Source organism: Kogia breviceps, chromosome 5 (assembly GCF_026419965.1).
Source record: "Kogia breviceps isolate mKogBre1 chromosome 5, mKogBre1 haplotype 1, whole genome shotgun sequence".
Classification (NCBI taxonomy): domain Eukaryota; kingdom Metazoa; phylum Chordata; class Mammalia; order Artiodactyla; family Physeteridae; genus Kogia; species Kogia breviceps.
This window is the reverse complement of record NC_081314.1, coordinates 124,869,947-124,890,587: the sequence shown is the minus strand read 5'-3', so window position 1 is coordinate 124,890,587 and position 20,641 is coordinate 124,869,947. Positions and strand designations below refer to the sequence as shown.

The 20,641-nt window shown below is 35.0% G+C and overlaps 1 protein-coding gene across 2 annotated transcripts in view; it reads left to right on the top strand.

Moving 5' to 3' along the window:
* Positions 1–20,641, top strand: part of TMPRSS15 (transmembrane serine protease 15) — a 148,886-nt gene that overhangs the window by 67,181 nt on the left and 61,064 nt on the right. For both annotated transcript variants that reach the window (XM_059063874.1, XM_059063873.2), the window contains 4 exons: positions 26–161; positions 8,036–8,125; positions 10,648–10,773; positions 12,747–12,887. In XM_059063874.1, the coding sequence (XP_058919857.1) occupies positions 26–161; positions 8,036–8,125; positions 10,648–10,773; positions 12,747–12,887 (493 nt within the window). The remainder of the gene's footprint in view (positions 1–25; positions 162–8,035; positions 8,126–10,647; positions 10,774–12,746; positions 12,888–20,641) is intronic.

Here is a 20,641-nt window from a genome sequence, read left to right as displayed (position 1 = left end):
TTTTATGTGCCTCTATGAATTACAGGTTGCTTTTAATGCGTTTAAAAACCAGTTCCTGAGTGATATAGCATTGGATGACATTAGCCTAACATATGGGATTTGCAATGTGAGTCTTTATCCAGAACCAACTTTGGTCCCAACTCCTCTGCCAGAACTTCCTAGTAAGTAACCTTTAACATGTATTTTTCCTAACTAAGTTATACTATTTTCAGGCAGATCTCTCTCTGACTTTTTTTTTTATTATCTTGCCCTAGTATTATTTTTTTCACTGAAAATCAAAACCTTTAACATATAAGTAAAATGGAAACTAGTAAAATATTACATATTATATAAAAATTCACAATGAAATTACTTTGTTATGCATCTTGTTTATGATAATTTTACTAAATTTTCATTTTGGATAATAATCAAAGTGCTGATTTCTATTTTGTTTTCAATTTAATACAAACTAATGCTGTATTAGCCATGTAGCATGGCCTATAGTCTTTTGGGAAGAAGCCTTAAGATTCTCATAGCCTTCTCATGAGAGTGATGCTAAGATCTCAAGAGGAGTTTACTTAAGCCTGAAACCCACCAAGGCTATTTTCAGAATAACTGAATAATAATGATTTGGTCTGGACTTTGAATATACCTAGATCACACAAAAGATTTTTGTCCTGTAATGGTGCCTTTGTAAGGCCTTGCAAGAGCAATGACCAGGATTTCCAATGTTCTATGGAATCTTTTATCTCAAAGGAACAAAACAGAGCGTGTATCTACCTGTGCTCTTAACTCAAATTTGAAACATGACATTTCAGAAGCAAAAGGTACATTATCAACCATCTTATAATGTCAAAGGAGACAATAACTTCATACCACTTTCAGACTATGGGATCTGACCAAAATAAACAAACAAACGAAATGTGTGTGTGTGTAGTGATAAATGATATGAAACATCCATTACCTATTGTCCCTCTATTGGGATGTTTTCACTACACTGTAGTTTTGATGCAAAAACGTCCCTTTTGTTTTTGGATTATGGTGGTAGGAAGCTCATCTAGCTGTACAGTTTTGCTTGTGTTGAACCTCATAGATGTTTTTGTTTTATCATGAAACAGCACTTTTTCCATTTCCCCTTTTGTGCCAAGCACACTTGAAATTCTGCCCATATTCACATCAGCAAATCAGTTGGCAACCTATCCAAATTTGATTTTACTCCAAAAATTATATATTTTTATGCTTCTAATCTTTTTGTTTTGTTTTGTTTTGTCTTGTTTGTGGTACGTGGGCCTCTCACTGTTGTGGCCTCTCCCGTTGCGGAGCACAGGCTCCGGACGCACAGGCTCAGCGGCCATGGCTCACAGGCCCAGCCGGTCCGCAGCATGTGGGATCTTCCCAGACTGGGGCACGAACCCATGTCCCCTGCATCGGCAGGCGGACTCTCAACCACTGTGCCACCAGGGAAGCCCCTGCTTCTAATCTTTAAGTTAAACAAAAACTGACTTTTCAGATGAGTGTCTTTAACAACTCAAAAGCTTTAAAGACAAATGACTGGCATTTGAGAATGTATGACAAATGAGCAGCCATTAAGAGGAGGAGAGTAATCACATTGTCATACTTTCCCATGCCACCATATTGAATGTGCACTTACATCCTACCAAAAGGCTAATTTATACTTACCATCAGGTGTATTAACATGTTTAGATGCATGTATGGGTTATACATATATTCCTCAATATTTCAAGCATTCATTCAAATTTTATAAATATCTGCTACATACAAAGCACTGCACAAGAAATGTAAGATGTGGCAATAACCATTGATACATGAAACAATATATAATATTAATGAATTAACAAACTAATAAATATTAAAAGCAATATATAACCATGTGCCCCTAAAAGTAGTAAATGAGAGGATTAAGTGATAGAAGACTTTGGGGAAGAGATTGTGAGCTGGAAAAACCTTCAAGGAAGCATTCAGTTTAAGAGATAGAATAACACTCAAAATTGAAACAAAAACAGGAAATTACCATGCATTCCCATGTAATAGTATTGGCCACAGAATTGTGACAAGAAGTTTTCCTGACACCAAACTCTGGATCTAATTCACCTTTGCTTCACTGGTGTCTGACTGATTCTTAACATTGCATAAATAGATCATCAACAAATACTATTAGGTATAAACTTAGCCTCTCTCTCTTTCTTTCTCTCTCTCTCTCTCTCTTTATTTTGGCTGTATGTTCTAAACACTTTTGCCAAACAAAATTCTGATACCAGAACTGAAGCTTGGAAATAATGGTGGGGCTAGGGATGGATAAAATACCACATGAACACAATAATTTGGGCTTCACAGTGTTGTTTAAAAATAATTGTCTCACTTCATTTTGTATGTGTCCCACTCCCTTCCCATCTGTTATATGAAACCTTTTCGTGCAAAACAACATTATAATCATTAAAATCACTGCTGGTTTGATAAATAATTGCTATAGATACCAAATATTAGCAACATCTTGCTATTTTGATATTGCAATCATTTAATAAAACAGATTGTCTTCATAATCCTTTCTGCCAGCATGTTCTATTCATCAATAAGTGGTCAAGAAGAAAAAATTTTACAGGTGAAAGTAACATAGTTTCATAGGCTCAATATCTTAAAAGTAGCAAAATCTCATCACTATATAAAATAGAAAATTTGAGATAACTTTCATATGCAAAGTCATACTTATATAAATAAAACTTTAAATATGATTTTTCATATTAGAAATGTATCATTCTAACCCACACGGTCCTCTTATCTATTCCAATCAGAAAGAGAAAAAGATAATACCTCAATGTCAAGGAAGCATGATATGCCTGCATATTTTTACAATAGGGAAATTATAATGGTAGAATAACCCATCTGATTTTAAAATATAAACTTTAGAATTTTCCCAGAGTGTATTTGTTCCAGGTCCCAAATCTTCACTTCAGGGCAATATTTAGCACAGCAGAAAATGCTAATTACCATCAAATGCATTCTGAACAATTTCATTCTAATGCCCTTTGCAATTGGTTCAGTGAAACTCTTTATCTGAGCAAAGCTTTTCTGGTTCCAGATCACTGATTTGTTTAAGCAGAAACAAAGGGAAACAATGGTTGACTGGCTAATAGTCTTTTCTTTGGTTCTTATAGAGCATTTAAATAAGAAAATAATCAAGTAACTGACTAGCTAAGGCCATTTTTCTCTGCTGTTCCTAGGGATCCAGGTTGTGCCTTGTTTGGGGAAATGTAAGTTCAGTTTTCATAACTGCAGGCATTTTTCCATCATGTGATTTTAATCACTTGCTGCTGCATCAGCTCTATGATTTTTGCTCTGTGACATTGGCACAAATAATTTAAATGTGGAGATTGTGTTGAGAACATTTTTAAAAAGTAAACATTCCATTACACAAATATAATGCCAATTTGCAACACAATTGGAATGATTGATGACAAGTACCTACTAAATAGAATAGGTATATACAAAAAGAAATCAACATTTCAGCACCAGGCTTATTTTTGGGCAGTTAAAACTAGTTAAGGAAAAAGCAAAAAGGACAAGCTAGTTTTAACTATTGTAATAGTCACTCTATTTCTATAGTTTCACTCTATTTGGCCATTATTAGGCCACTTTCCATTTCCAAAAGCAAAATAAAAGTTAATTTGGAAAGTTTCATAGGCTTGATATTACACTTAGAGCTAAATGATCTTTAACTTTAGTTATTCATGTAAAAATGAATCAGTATCAATTTAACTCTCATGTAATTGATGGTCATGTAGAGCTGCTTGCCTTTTATATCATTAGTATGATTTGATACCCTTAGCAAATTCCAAATTAACTGCCCTCATATGCTCCTACATCAGTATGTTTTTGGCAACTCTTGTTTTCGTCTTTTTACCTTCAAAACAGACTATTTATTAGATCTATTACTGGCTAGATGGCTAGTAATTATAAATAAAATGTAAACCACAGGAAATATAAATTTGAACTTTATTGCCACAAATTTAATAAAAACATATGTATTATGGCTGGTCACTCACTATAACCTGTTAATGGAAATATAAATTTTGACAGACTGAACAAAATTTCTTTTTATATTACCACCTAAGCTTTTAAAACTGTTGTGTCTGTAATACTTTAGGACTTGTTATCTATTACTATGATTATTTTTTAAAAACTGCTGACTTTGAAAATTAGCCACTTTTAACATATTCAAACATCAGTGGGTGGTAGTATTCCTTAAACTGCACCTATTATTTCCCTCACATAAGAGTAGCAAACAGGCACTTCTCTGGCGGTCCAGTGCTTGAGACTTCACCTTCCAATGAAGGGGAGTGTGGAAGACTCAATACAGACTTTCAAATTGGTCCACCTTTTTTTAAAACATCTTAAAAAAAAAAAAAAAAAGTAGCAATCAGAAACCTACTTTTATCATCCTTATTTCTTGCTTTAAATATCTTGTCATAAATAACTTTAATTTGAACCCTTTTACTGTAAGTGAAAGCTGGACTCTCCTTCTTTTCACCCTACAGTAAATGCCTCCACATTGACACATACATCATTTATGTCAAAGGTTTAAGCATGGATTAAAAATGACATGCCTCGAGGAAAATATCTATGCCTGAAAAGCATTTTGCAAAATACTGCATATTATTTACATATTGCATGTCGTGAAGATTCCTATTGGCATAGTAAGAAATTAATCAAAATACAAATCTTTGAGAGAACAGCTCCAAGAAAAAGAAAAATGGTAGAATTTAACAACTGTAATTGAAGAGTTCCCTGTATCAGGCAAACTATTTAACTCTCATTCTCTGGGTGGAGATGGTTTATTAAATGACACAGCAGGATTGTGCTCTCCAGAATTACATTTCATGAGTCTTTGGCTCCTCTAAGAAGTACATGCTACATCTCCACTATAGCAACACCACTGGTAAAATAAATTGAGTCATCATATTTCGAATGGCTGAAAGTGCTTTTGCCAATTCCTTACAGTCGTTTATATACAGAGAGTAACTGATATCAATCTTATAAGACCAAGGATCAGAGATACTTACTGATCACTTATTTGACATAAAATTATATTTGAAATGTATTTCAAAAATACTTCTTAAATATTTTATTATTTTTAGAAGTATTTTGTGTTGAATTTCCAAGATTTCTATTCAGAGGAGAAATACTAAGTCAACTGCCTGCCTTGACAGACTAAACAATCACACTTGACAACATTTTAGTTCTGGTCGTGTGTTTATTTAAGTCCTACCTACTCATCTGCATATAATATAATGTACCATCAAGTGTTCAGAGAAGTGAACACTCAGTACATTCTCCAAATTGTTGGCTATTTCCTATATGAGGAGTATACGATTTAGAAATTTTTTTCCTCGAAATGAGAATGATGCTTAAACAACAGCACTCCCACGGGCCACACTGGCCATGGCTAAATTTAAGAAGAAGAGCTGGCTTTCCCCCTCACCAATCAGCAGTGTTATTTTTGTCCCTGCCGTTACACTCTCCCCTCCTGATTAGTTTTCTTGAGGATTGAAGAAAGCGTTTCAGGGCACTTTAGAGTTACTAAAATTAGGTGAGTTGTGTGTATGTGGGAGTTGAGGGGTTGTAGTGGATGCTTCTTCAGAAATCTTGTCAAGACAATAAGTCGCACAATCGAGGAGAGGGTTCGCCTTGGAGGAACTGCTGCTGTAGGAGCACACAGTTCCCTCAGCCTTTCCCAGTGGAGAACCTGCCCTTGTTCCTAATTATCACTCTTTCTTTGGTTCCAATGTCTTCTTCAGCCCCTGTGTACACTGCTTTCTTCCTTCTAGGTCTGTCCATCATTGACATTACTTGTTAGTGCTCTCATCCACGTTCCCTTTTGTCCTCCTTCTCCTTGTCACATACCCACCATATGCCACTTACTGAGACTCAGCCTAAACCCTGCCTATAGCTCAGACCAGATGGTTGAAATGATTCTGTTTAATCAACCCAATAACACACAGTAACATACTGTGAGATGAGTTTGAGGTTAACTGAGTTGAAGCCTTGACTTTGACACTAAGTGGTTATGCTCGGCATTAGCAAGTAACAGAACACCTCCGATGCCCGAATTGTCCGTGATCAGCTTGGTGCTTTGTGACCACCTAGAGGGGTGGGATAGGGAGGGTGGGAGGGAGGGAGATGCAAGAGGGAAGAGATATGGGGATATATGTATATGTACAGCTGATTCACTTTGTTATAAAGCAGAAACTAACACACCATTGTGAAGCAATTGTACTCCAATAAAGATGTTAAAAAAGAAAATTGAAATAGTCATAGTAATTACCTAATTCACAAGAATGCACTGACAACCAGGACTGAGCAGTGCTAGGTAATGTGTAGGCACTTTTCATAAATTTTGTCTGATTTTTACAACAACCTTGAAAATCTCTAATATATATCTAGTTTATATATGAGAAGACCCAGTCTCAAAAAGACAAGTAGGGCTTCTCTGGTGGCGCAGTGGTTGAGAGTCTGCCTGACGATGCAGGGGACATGGGTTCGTGCCCCAGTCTGGAAAGAATCCACATGCCGTGGAGCGGCTGGGCCCGTGAGCCATGGCCGCTGAGCCTGCGCATCTGGAGCCTGTGCTCCGCAACGGGAGAAGCCACAACAGCGAGAAGCCCGCGTAAAGCCAAGTAACTAAATCAGAACAATAGTTTTAATCCACCGACTCCAACACATCTTTCCTTTATACACCACCTTCTCTCTCCAGATAAGACAATGTGTATGGAAACTTTGCAAACAGTAAGGTTTTTTAAAAAGATGTTATTATTCTTGCTAAGTTCAGCTGGTTCTGGACAAGCCAGTCCCAGGAGGTAGACCAAGCCCTTACAGAAGCAAACCTTACAGAACAGGATATGTTGGCAATGATACTAGTTTGAGCCACAGCAACTGCCTCTCTCTGTCCCATTGTACATATCATAAAACCCAAATCTAAGAAGATTATTACATACAAACTTGAAAGGTGCACATGAATTGAAAGGATCTACATAAATGAGGCAGATGACATGTAAAAGAGGGATCAAACAAGAGGGTCTGATGGAAATCACTGCCATAGATGTAGAGACATTTAATTTTTCCCTCCTCTAATCTGACTTCTGTGTTATTGGGAGGAAGTAATACCATTATCATCTGCCTTTAATAATAGAAACAATATCTACTTATCTCAATTTTATATATTCTTCTAATTAGATTACTTTTATTCTTTTGATCTTAAGTATAACATGGTAATAAAAAATAAGGTAGAACTGGGATACTCAAAGTGGTTGATGAAGTTTTACATTACTTTAGAATGTTTTTCTAATAAGCAAGATAAATAAAGTAGATTAAGAATTTCATAAAGTTAGTTTACCCACTTGAAGCATCATAGTCTTAACTGGAAGATCTGTGCTCTATTTTTTTCTAATAAATTTGCATTAAGTTCAGTTCCAACTTGACTCCTGAACAGTCTAGGCCAATTATTTAGAAGGTAGAGATTTTATCCCCCTTTCCTGACAGTCAAATACCTCAATACAATATTCAGGACGGTGAAGCTTCTTCTCTACTGAAAAAAAAAAAAGTAGGAAAACAGAAGAAAAAACAAGAAACGGCAGGATTAGTAATTTACTAGCCCTTCTCATAAGAGAGTGACAGATGTAAGATTTGTTCTATTATGAAGATTCATCTTTTTTTCTACAGCAGAGCATTGATACCTTATTTCATGAAGCCTATTTAGAAAAGATGCGTATCAAAATTGTTTTCTTGCCTAAATAATTTTGGGAAATGCTGAATACTATTATGCCTTCTTGGAGAATCAAAAAGAACATAAGAATATTTAAGGTTTTGAGAAATTCTTCAGTAAAGAGACCTGTTAACCTATATTTTTCCCTTACACAAACTCTAAAATGTATCTGTCAAAACCTATATTTCAAGAAATATAATTGGAAATTTACGGGCATATAGTATTATGTCTGAAATAAATAATATGTTACTAATGATTTTTCATTGCTTTCCTTTTCAGCAGACTGTGGAGGACCTTTTGAACTGTGGGAGCCAAATACAACATTCATGTCTATGAACTTTCCAAACAACTACCTTAATCAGGCTTTCTGTGAGTCATTTATTTTCCAGGCCATGAGAAACAAATGTATATATCAAAGTTAGATTCTCCCCTTGACACAGCAAAATAATTATAAATTTGCTGTATCTGAATACAACTACCACATCTGTGAGACTGCTTAATAGAATGATAACAAGAATAACAATAATTAATTACTAACTTTTTAGCATTTATTTTATGCCAGTCACTGCACTAATGCTTTATGTACCTTATTTTAGACAGTTCTCATAATAATTCTTTAAAACACATGATATTATTATATTTCTCAAATTTAAAAGTTGAATAAAACCAGTAAGTGAAAGAGGCAGCCTTACCCCAGACACCAGTCCCCTTGATTATGCATATAATGTTTATGGTGTGTATAACAAGGTTGCAATTCCATAGAATCAGGTCAGTGGAAAGTATAAAAAGCAAAGAGCCAGTTGTGATGGTACACAACCTTTATAAATATAGACTAAGGTCAATAAAGCAGGCAGTTATAGTAATGTGATTAGATTCCCAATATAAAAGATGAACTAATAAAGAGGATCACTAAAATATTCTAAGTCTAGAGAGGAGAATAGACTAGTATGCTAAAACCACAAAAAGCTTGTCTCTAGGTCATTAGTCCTAAATAGAGAAGCTCATAAGGCTGCTTAGAGATTGTTTGTGTTAAAGATGCAGATTCCCAGGCACATCCTACAAAGGTTCCACTCCAGTAGTTCTGGGAAACAGACATGTTCTTCCCCTGCCTTCCACAGCCATCCATAACACCACCAACCTAAATGGAAAATTCTACCAGTGAAAAAAATGCTCCAATGATAGTGAAAAATGTGTTATTAGAAAATGTCATTTCTTCCTTCAAATGATCCAGAGATAAGTCTCATTTTGATAAGATAATAGAGTCACTATTATAGAGATATCTGATTCAAAAAAATAAACAGCCATTAATCTAATTTGACTTGTATGGGGAACCAGAGATGATCATCTCTACTTCACATTGGAAATATCTTTTAAACATGTCATTTGTACAAAGTAATGATTTAAAAATATCTGAAAATAAGCAGAACATTGAAAGAACAATTTGGATAAATTTATTCAATTTATTGATTTATTCAACAAATATTTACTGAATGCTTCATCTGTTAGGCACTGAAGTAAGTAAAGAAGAAACAAACATAATTCCGTCTACGTAAGGATTCAGATAAATTGTCAGGCATGACAAAATATCTAAGGTACTGTTTGTAATAAGTGCAAAGGCAGGAGACTGTGGAGGGACATGAGAGGTACCTAATGTACAAAAAGTTCAGAGGTAGAAGACCTTGATTTCTTTTTCTTGAATCTTCAAGCAAAGTTAAGTAATTATAACAAGTGTGAAGGTATTTCACACCACATTAAGCAGTTTGGATTTTATTCTGAGAGCACTGAGGAAACTTTATATGGTTTAGAGGAAAATAGTGATGAAATCAATGTTTGCATTTTTGATGGATCTGTCTGGCTGTAGAATCAGAGACAGGTGGAGAGGGAGCCATCATCAACAATTAGGAGATGAAAAATAAAGGTGACTTGAACTCAGATATTGGCAGGGGAGACTGAGAAGGAAATGGGATTCCAGGGATATAGGAGGTAGTATTGGCAGCCTTGGTGATTGACTGGACGTAGTAGGAGAGAGGAGGTCAAGGGAGATGTGGAGGTTTCTGATATAGACAATTATGAGTAGATGATTAGTGGTGCTATTCACTGAGATAGGAAGAATGAAAAAAGGAATGAGTTGGGGAAAGAGATAATTGTGTGTTCCCTGTATTACATGTTGAATTTGAGATACGTACATCTGTACACAGTAAATAATTGAATAAATGGATCTACTTCTCAAAAAAAAGTGTAGAAAATAAAGACTTAGATGTCATTACTATGTTGATGCAATGATTTCCTTAAGACTGAATGAGAACACTCACGCAGAATGAGGAAAGAACCTAGGACAAAATCTAAAGACTAAATCTTTTAAGGAATCAGTAAAGAACAAGGAGTGTTTATTGTTACTAAGGCTAGTAATTTTGTTTTGTTTTGTTCCAAAAGGAACTACCATCATATGACACATGTAAATAATGGCAACAATTACTTAAAGAAATACTAAAGTTTAGTTGCCCTACAAATTGCATTTTAATCACCTCATTTTCCTCTGCATTTAGTCATGGAAATAAAATAAATGGAAATAGAATATTCAAATCTTTGACATTCATAAATTTTAGATTGTAGGAATAAAAGGCTATTGGCAAGCTTTGATTAAAGTATTCCATTTTATATGAAATAAAGCAAGTTCAATTACAGTATTATTTCATATTTAGTTGAAATTTTACTACAAACATTCCGGAATAGACAAAATGTTTCTTCACATACACAAACAGCTTGGAATATTCGTTTATATAAAATGAAAAAAATCTTTGAAAGTAATTCGAAATTCTCAAGAGATTGAAGTTTTGAAGAGAAATATAAAGAACTATGTTTAAACTATGTTGTTATTTATTACTTTTAAGGTGTTTGGAATTTAAATGCACAAAAGGGAAAAAATATTCATCTTCACTTTCAAGCATTTGACTTAGAAAATATTGCAGATGTTGTTGAAATCAGAGATGGTGAAGGAGATGATTCCTTGCTCTTAGGTAAGTCTCCAGTTTAAATATTGTGAAGGTTGTATGGTTCAAGACAGTGGAGTGATGGAGAGAGCATTTCTCAATAAATGTAGTCACTCTTTTACAACTAGCAAAGTGAAATTACAGCAGTAGAGTAACATGTCAAACTGTATTTCATGCTTCCAATATGGGGAGTGTTTACAATGATGACAGAATGGTATTTTTCTGAAGCATTCTTGGCAAACAAGGATTCATAGTTTTGAGTCAGCAGTTCCTACCAGCTGATATTAATTTACTACAATAAGCATTACACTTTAGAGACTAAAAGTTAAGAACATCCATTATGCAGTTTCTATGCATTATGTGTACATCATATTTCCAAAGATAGCTATTATATTATGTTTTATTTCACTTCAAACTAGAAGAACAATTGTGTTTGTTATGCAAAATTTTTAAATGCTTTTTACTTTGTGTTTCACTATTACTTTGATTGTCTGTGTCTCTAGTACTAGCTGCTTCTATATAAGTATCTGAGAATGAGTCAAAAGTTGAGCAAGTTGATTTTTCCCTAACATCTGTTGATCATTAATTTTTTAAAATAGACATAGGGGGAAAGTGTTCTATTCTATAGGAAAATATTATACCTAGATCATAAAATACATGTTAATATAATAAAAATCTATCAAGTATAATGGCTAATATCTTACTCAATTACTACCAATTTTTAAGAAAGAAGTGTCTCTTGATAAGTCATGCACTGAACTATGAAAATACATGAAATGTCAACTGGAATGCAGAAACAGCACACTTTACAAGTAAAAGTGTTTTATCTAACTGTGCTTTAGACCTGTATTAATTATTTCCTATAAAATCCAGCCAGATAGCTATGCAATCACATGAACACTGCAACCAGTGGATGAAGACTCCAGAGGGCACACTCTAAAGCAATGAAGGAGCAGAGTGGTGGAGAGGGTTCCCCAGCCATATTAATCCATCACCATTATGTAGGCTCTTCAGAAAAATCCCACAAAGTTCTAAAGTACAAGTTTCCTGGGAGAGGATTTTGAGAGCCACACACAGAACAAATAACAATGAAAGTCTAGGTGGGGTGAGGAGCCTTGCGCTAGCAAGAACTGAGGAACTTCAAATTTGATTTTCAATACAGTTATAAACACATTTTGAGTAGTTTTTCCATTTTCAGTTTACTCTGTCTTTCTAATAAAAACTTCAGTGTTCTCATGATCTAAGAAAAATCAATTTTTACCATTTCACCTATTAGTATTTCCATCAATCACAGAAAAGTAAATATAAATTCCAAAAGGATCTCAGAATCATCCTTTTTAAATATGTAGATAAGAAGTTCTTTTGATACAGAATCACTTTCAAGGATTCCAATATATAAAATATTTAATAAGATGAATATATTTTTAAATTAACTGAAGCCTTTAGTTTTTAATAAAGAGTATTTTACTGTTTATGAAACCCTCAAAGCCCAGGGATTAGAGGGGAAAAAATTGAAAACCACCATTTAGGTTTATATTATCTATCTCTAATTAATTCATCTTTCAGATTAGGTTAGTGATTCAATTTATAAAAAATATCAAATAAATTTAGAGAAAAATTTATTAAAGGAGACTATAAGCTCTGTTATTTTATAAGCATCTTTAAAAACAGGCAAACAATTATTTTTGTGTTACAACATGAGCTTTGAATAGTAGTGATGCAAAGCCAGATAATATTATGAGTACTTCAACATTAAGTTATAGAGCTACAGAAACCTTAAGTAATACTGGAAAAGATCAGTAGAGAAGTTGGTTTTCCTAGAAGCAGTGCCTAAAATGTAAGTGAATGTATGCATTTACTTACATGTGGTGCTTCTTGAGCAAGCCAGGCTGCATGTTGCATACCTCTGGGAAACAGAACTGAGAAAAAGGGTATATTCCTTCTAGAGTCAAAGGATCATCTCACTGATTATTTATTTATTTATTTATTTTTTTGAGCAGCTGTGTACACAGGGCCTGGTCCAGTAAAGGATGTGTTCTCAACCACCAACAGAATGACTGTGCTTTTTATCACTGATGATGTGATGGCAAAAGGGGGATTTAAAGCAAATTTCACTACTGGCTATCACTTGGGGATTCCAGGTAAGTGCACTCGGGATTACATGCTGCCTTGTAACTTTTGGAGCAAAACAGTAGAAACATACAGGAGGGGAGATTTGTTCAAGATGGTGGAGTAGAAGGACGTGTGCTCACTCCCTCTTGCAAGAGCATGAGAATCACAGCTAACTGCTGAACAGTCACTACAGGAAGACACTGCAACTCACTAAAAAAGATACCCCACATCCAAAGACAAAGGAGAAGCAGCAATGAGACAGTAGGAGGGGGTCAATCACAAAATCAAATCCCATAACTGCTGGGTGGGTGACTCACAAACTGGAGAATAATTATACCAAAGGAGTCTACCCACTGGAGTGAAGGCTCTGAGCCCTTGTCAGGCTTCCCAATCTGGGGGTCTGGCAATGGGAGGAGGAATTCCCAGAGAATCAGACTTTGAAGGCTAGCCAAATTTGATTGCAGGACTTCAACGGGACTGAGGTAAACAGAGACTCCACTCTTGGAGGGCACATACAAAGTAGTGTATGCATCAGGACCAAGGAGCAGTGACCCCATAAGAGAATGAACCAGACCTACCTGCTAGTATTGGAGGGTCTCCTGCAGAGACAACAGGTGGCTGTGGCTCACCATGGGGACAAGGACCCTGGCAGCAGAAGTTCTGGGAAGTACTCCTTGGTATGAGCCCTCCTGGAGTCAACCATTAGCCCCACTAAAGGGCCTGTAGCCTCCAAGGCTGGGTCGCCTCAGGCCAAACAACCAACAGGGAGGGAACTCAGCCCCGCCCATCAACAGACAAGTAGATTAGAGTTTTACTGAGCTCTGCCCACCAGAGCAACAGCCAGCTCTACACACCAACAGTCCCTCCCATCAGGAAGATTGAACAAGCCTCTTAGATAGCATCATCCACCAGCGGGTAGACAACAGAAGCAAGAAGAACTATAATCCTGCAGCCTGTGGAACAAAAACCACATTCACAGAAAGATAGACAAAATTAAAAGGCAGAGGACTATGTACCAGAAGAAGGAACAAGATAAAACAGAGAAAAACAATTAAATGAAGTGGAGATAGGCAACCTTCCAGAAAAAGAATTCAGAATAATGATAGTAAAGATGATCTAGGACCTTGGAAAAAGAATGGAGGCAAAAATCGAGAAGATAAAAGAAATGTTTAATAAAGACGTAGAAGAATTATAGAATAAATAAACAGAGATGAACAATACAGTAACTGAAATGAAAAAAACACAAGAAGGAATCAATAGCAGAATAACTGAGGCAGAAGAACGGATAAGTGACCTGGAAAACAGAATGGTGATTCACTGCAATGAAACAAAATAAAGAAAAAAGAATGAAAAGAAATGAAGACAGCCTAAAAGACCTCTGGGACAACATAAAATGCACCAGCATTCACATTACAGGGGTCCCAGAAAGAGAAGAGAGAGAGAAAGGACCTGAGAAAATATTTGAAGAGATTATAGTTGAAAACATCCCTAACGTGCAGAAGGAAATAGCCACCCAAGTCCAGGAAGCACAGAGAGTCCCAGGCAGGATAAACCCCAGGAGAAACACTCCGAGGCACATAGTAATCAAAATGGCAAATATTAAAGACAAAGAAAAATTATTAAAAGCAACAAGGTAAAAATGACCACTAACATACAAGGTAACTCCCATAAGGTTAACAGCAGATTTCTCAGCAGAAAAACTACAAGCCAGAAGGGAGTGGCACTATATATTTAAAGTGATGAAAGGGAAGAACCTACAGCCAAGATTACTCTACCCAGCAAGGATCTCATTCAGATTCGAAGGAGAAATCAAAAGCTTTACAGACAAGCAAAAGCTAAGAGAATTCAGCACCACCAAACCAGCTCTACAACCAATGCTAAAGGAACTTCTCTAAGTGGGAAACACAAGAGAAGAAAAGGACCTACAAAAACAAACCCAAAACAATTAAGAAAATGGTAATAGGAACATACATATTGATAATTACCTTAAATGTGAATGCATTAAATGCTCCAACCAAAAGACACAGGCTCACTGAATGGATACAAAGAAAGACTGTATATATGCTGTCTACAAGAGACCCACTTCAGACCTAGGGACACATACAGACTGAAAGTGGGGGAATGGAAAAAGATATTCCATGCAAATGGAAATCAAAAGAAAGCTGGAGTAGCAATATTCATATCAGATAATATAGACTTTAAAATAAAGAATGTTACAAGATACAAGGAAAGACACTACATAATGATCAAGGGATCATTCCAAGAAGAAGATATAACATTATAAATATTTATGCACCTAACATAGGAGCACTTCAATACATAAGGTAAATGCTAACAGCTATAAAAGAGGAAATCAACATTAACACAATAATAGTGGGGGATTTTAACACCGCACTTACACCAATGGACAGATCATCCAGACAGAAAATCAAAAGGAAACACAAGCTTTAAATGACACAACAGACAAGATAGATTTAAATGATATTTATAGGACATTACATCCAAAAACAACAGAATAAACTTTCTTCTCAAGTGCACATAGAACATTCTCCAGAATAGATCATATATTGGGTCACACATCAAGCCTCAGTAAATTTAAGAAAATTGAAATCATATCAAGCATCTTTTCGGACCACAATGCTATGAGATTAGAAATCAGTTACAGGGAAAAAATCATAAAAAACACATGGAGACTAAACAATATGTTACCAAATAACCAAGAGATCACTGAAGAAATCAAAGAGGAAATTTAAAAATACCTAGAGACAAATAACAATGAAAACACGATGATCCAAAACCTATGGGATGCAGCAAAAGCAGTTTTAGGAGGGAAATTTACAGCAATCCCATCCTACTTCAAGAGACCAAAAAAAAAATCACAAATAAACAATCTAACCTTACACCTAAAGGAACTAGAGAAAGAAGAACAAACAAAGCCCAAAGTTAGTAGAAGGAAAGAAATTATAAAGATCAGAACAGAAATAAATGAAAGAGAAACATAGAAAACATCAATAAAACTAAAAGCTGGTTCATTGAGAAGATAAACAAAATGGATAAACCTTTAGCCAGACTCATCAAGAAAAAGGCAGAGACGACTCAAATCAATAAAATTAGAAATTAAAAAGGAGAAGTTACAATGGACACCACAGAAATAAAAAGCATCATAAGAGACAACTACAAGCAACTCTATCCCAATAAAATGGACAACCTGGAAGAAATGGACAAATTCTTAGAAATGCACAAGCTGCCAAGACTGAACCAGGAAGAAAGAGAAAATATGAACAGACCAATCACAAGTAATGAAATTGACACTGTAATTAAAAGTTTTCCAACAAACAAAAGTCCAAGACCAAATGGCTTCACAGGTGAATTCTATCAAACATTTAGAGAAGAGCTAACATGCATCCTTCTCAAACTCTCCCAAAAAATTGCAGAGGAAGGAACACTCCCAAACTCATTCTACAAGGCCACCATCAGCCTGATGCAAAAACCAGACAAAGATACTACAGAAAAGAAAATTACAGACCAATATCACTGATGAATATAGATGCACAAATCCTCAACAAAATGTTAGCAAACAGAATCCAACAGCACATTAAAAGGATCATACACCATGATCAAGTGGGATTTATCCCAGGGATGCAAGGATTCTTCAATATATGCAAATCAATCAATGTGATACACCATATTAACAAACTGAAGGATAACAACCACATGATTAGATCAATAGATGCAGAAAAGGCTTTTGACAAAATTCAACACGAATTTATGATTAAAAACTCTCCGGAAAGTAGGCATAGAGGAAACCTACCTCAACATAATAAAGGCCAAATACAACAAATCCACAGCAAACATCATTCTCAATGGTGAAAACTGAAAGCATTTCCTCTAAGATCAGGAAAAAGACAACGATGTCCACTCTCACCACTATTATTCAACATAGTTTTGGAAGTCCTGGCCATGGCAATCAGAGAAGAAAAAGAAATTAAAAGAATACAAATTGGAAAAAAAGTAAAACTGTTACTGTTTGCAGATGACATGATACTATACAGAGAAAATCTTAATGATGCCACCAGAAAACTTCTAGAGCTAATGAATGAATTTGGTAAAGTTGCAAGATACAAAATTAATGCACAGAAATCTCTTGCATTCCTATACACTAATGATGAAAAATCTGAAAGAGAAATTATGGAAACACTCCCATTTACCATAGCAACAAAAATAATAAAATACATAGGAATAAACCTACCTAGGGAGACAAAAGACCTTTATGAAGAAAACTATAAGACACTGATGAAAGAAATTAAGGATGATATCAACAGATGGAGACATATACCATGTTTTTGCATTGGAAGAATCAGTATTGTGAAAATGACTATAATAACCAAAGCAATCTACAGATTCAATGCAATCCCTATCAAATTACCAATGGCATTTTTTACAGAACTAGAACAAAAAAATCTTAAAATTTGTATGGAGACACAAAAGACCCCGGATAGCCAAAGCAGTCTTGAGGGAAAAAACGGAGCTGGAGGAATTAGACTCTCTGACTTCAGACTATACTACAAAGCTACAGTAATCAAAACAATATGGCACTGGCACAAAAACAAAAACATAGATCAATGGAACAAGATAGAAAGCCCAGAGATAAACCCACACACCTATGGTCAACTAATCTATGACAAATGAGGCAAAGATATACAATGGAGAAAAGACAGTCTCTTCAATAAGTGGTGCTGGGCTACCAAATGTAAAACAGATAGACAGTGGGAAGCAGCTGCACATCACAGGGAGATCAGCTCAGTGTTTGTGACCATCTAGAGGGGTGGGAAAGGGAGGGTGGGAGGGAGGGAGGGAACGGCAAGAGGGAAGAGACATGGGGCTATATCTATATTTATAGCTGATTCACTTTGCTATAAAGCAGAAACTAACCACCATTGTAAAGCAATTATACTCCAATAAAGATGTTAAAAATATATAAAATAAAAAGTTAAAAATAAGTGGTGTGGGGAAAACTGGACAGCTACATGTAAAAGAATGAAATTAGAACACTCCCTAACACCATACACAAAAATAAACTCAAAATGGATTAAAGACCTAAATGTAAGGCCAGAAACTATAAAGCTCTTAGAGGAAAACACAGGAAGAACACTCTATGACATAAATCACAGCAAGATCCTTTTTGACCCACCTCCTAGAGTAAAAACAAAAATAAACAAATTGACCTAATGAAACTTACAAGCTTTTGCACAGCAAAGGAAACCATAAACAAGATGAAAAGACAACACTCAGAATGGAAGAAAATATTTGCAAACAAATCAGTAGCCAAAGGATTAATCTCCAAAATATCTAAACAGCTCATGCAGCTCAATATTAAAAAAAAAAAAAAAAAAAAAACAAGCAACCAAATCAAAAAATGGGCAGAAGACCTAAATAGACATTTCTCCAAACAATACATACAGATGGCCAAGGGGCACATGAAAAGCTGCTCAACATCACTAATTATTAGAGAAATGCAAATCAAAAATACAATAAGGTATCACCTCACACCAGTTAGAATGGTCATCATCAGGAAATCTACAAACAACAAATGCTGGAGAGGGTGTGGAGAAAAGGGAGCCCTCTTGCACCGTTGGTGGGAATGTAAATTGATACAGCCACTATCGAAAACAGTATGGAGGTTCCTTAAAAAACTAAAAATAGAATTACCATATGACCCTGCAATCCCACTACTGGGCATATACCTAGAGAAAACCATAATTCAACACACACACATACCACAATGTTCATTGCAGCACTATTTACAATAGCCAGGACATGGAAGCAACCTGAGTGTCCATCGACAGATGAATGGATAAAGAAGATGTGGTACATATATACAATGGAATATTACTCAGCCATAAAAAGGAACGTAATTGGGTCTTTTGTAGAGACGTGGATGGACATAGAGACTGTCATACAGAGCGAAGTAAGTCAGAAAGATAAAAACAAATATCGTATGTTAACACATATATGTGGAATCTAGGAAAATTGTACTGATGACCAGTTTGCAAGGCAGAAATAGAGACACAGATGTAGAGAACAAACATATGGACACCAAAGAGGGAAAGCAGGGGTGGGGATGGGGGTGGATGAATTAGGATATTGGGATTGACATATATACAACAATATGTATAAAATTGATAACTAATAAGAACCTTCTGTATAAAAAAATAAAATAATATTCAAATATAAAAAAACATATAAGACTTAATTTCAATGTTTGCATTCTAGTACATTTATTCATTCTTCCTCATCTTAAAGGAAATTTTTTTCCTTCCTTTACACCTTATTAACCACTAGCTGACTTTGTTCAAAGCCAGAATCCATACTGGTTTTTCAGCAAACCTATTTGCACTTCTCTGGTGTGTAAAGAGCTGTGCATTTTGTACACTGAAGAGAGCCATTTTAAACTATAAAGGGGGGTTATTGGCATTGTGAGGAAAGAGGATTGTCTGTCATGTTCCCTTTGCCAAGAACACTTTTAGAGAACAGCAGGGAGATGGGCAAATGAGCTGTTTGAATGCCAACAACATCCAATTTAAAAATTAACATCATTAACTTCTTGGAGACAAGCAGTGTAAAAGCACTGCCATGAAGGGAGAAGGAATTTGATGCTGATACTTGCTGGGATGAACAACCTTCTTACCCTGTATTTTTTATTACATCAATAACGTAGTCAGCAGGAAATCCAAAATCGTAACCAGCTTGCTCATCATGGAGATATATAGATATATATGTAGATGTAGATATAGATATAAATATTTTCATTCATATATGTAAGATATAATATAACTCTGCATTCAACAGTCTTTAGAGAATTTTTATAGCTTGCTTCTCCCCTTGTACTATGATTTTTTAAAATACTTCTGTCCCACAATTTAGTAGTTCTCTCTAGATGCAAATATGTCAGGAAAACAGAATACACATTCCTTCCTACATCTATCCTTCCCTTCCATAATAGATTGTGGTCAGTTTGTCTTTAATTAAAATGTCTAGAAAAGAGGTAGGGTTGGAGAATTGTTCATCATCTGGCCTATTATCTGATCCTAGAATCATCTGTACAAATCTCTGCTCCTCTACTTACAACTGGCCTAAACCTTAGACTCCATCCCAGAAAGTTGTGTGCTTTCAGCATTACTACAAATATGTAAATTGACCTGTAGCTTATACACCCTCTGGCCCTGAAAATAAGTCATAACAATTGTTACTATCCAAGCTACTTAGGTGAGAGTAAGTGGTAGCCCAGCCAACTATCCTGTTCTTCAGAAGAATTTTGTGATGTTTTAGAAGCAGCTACTTATGAGTTATAAGCAACATTGACATGAATCAATCAAGAAATCCATTAGTGAAGTAAACAAAAAAATCAATTAATTAAGTATACAAACAAAAAATCAACTTAGGGAAGTAAACAAACAAAAATATTAAGGCCTATGAAAGAACATACAACACCAAAGGAAAGCAATAAAGACTTTTAGATCAATAGAAAATTAGAATTTATCTTAAAATAGAGTACATGAAAAAGGAGAAAAATATAGAAAGTGATATGATTTATAAATATTTTAATTTATAAATGAGGTATTTTATTTATTTTTAAATTATACTTATAATTATTTTTCAAAATAGCAAAAATGAAAATATATTGACATGAAAATATAGTTATGTGTATAAATATATAATGTATAAATTATATATTATATATTATGTATAAATATAATGTATAAGATATATAGAGATAGATATA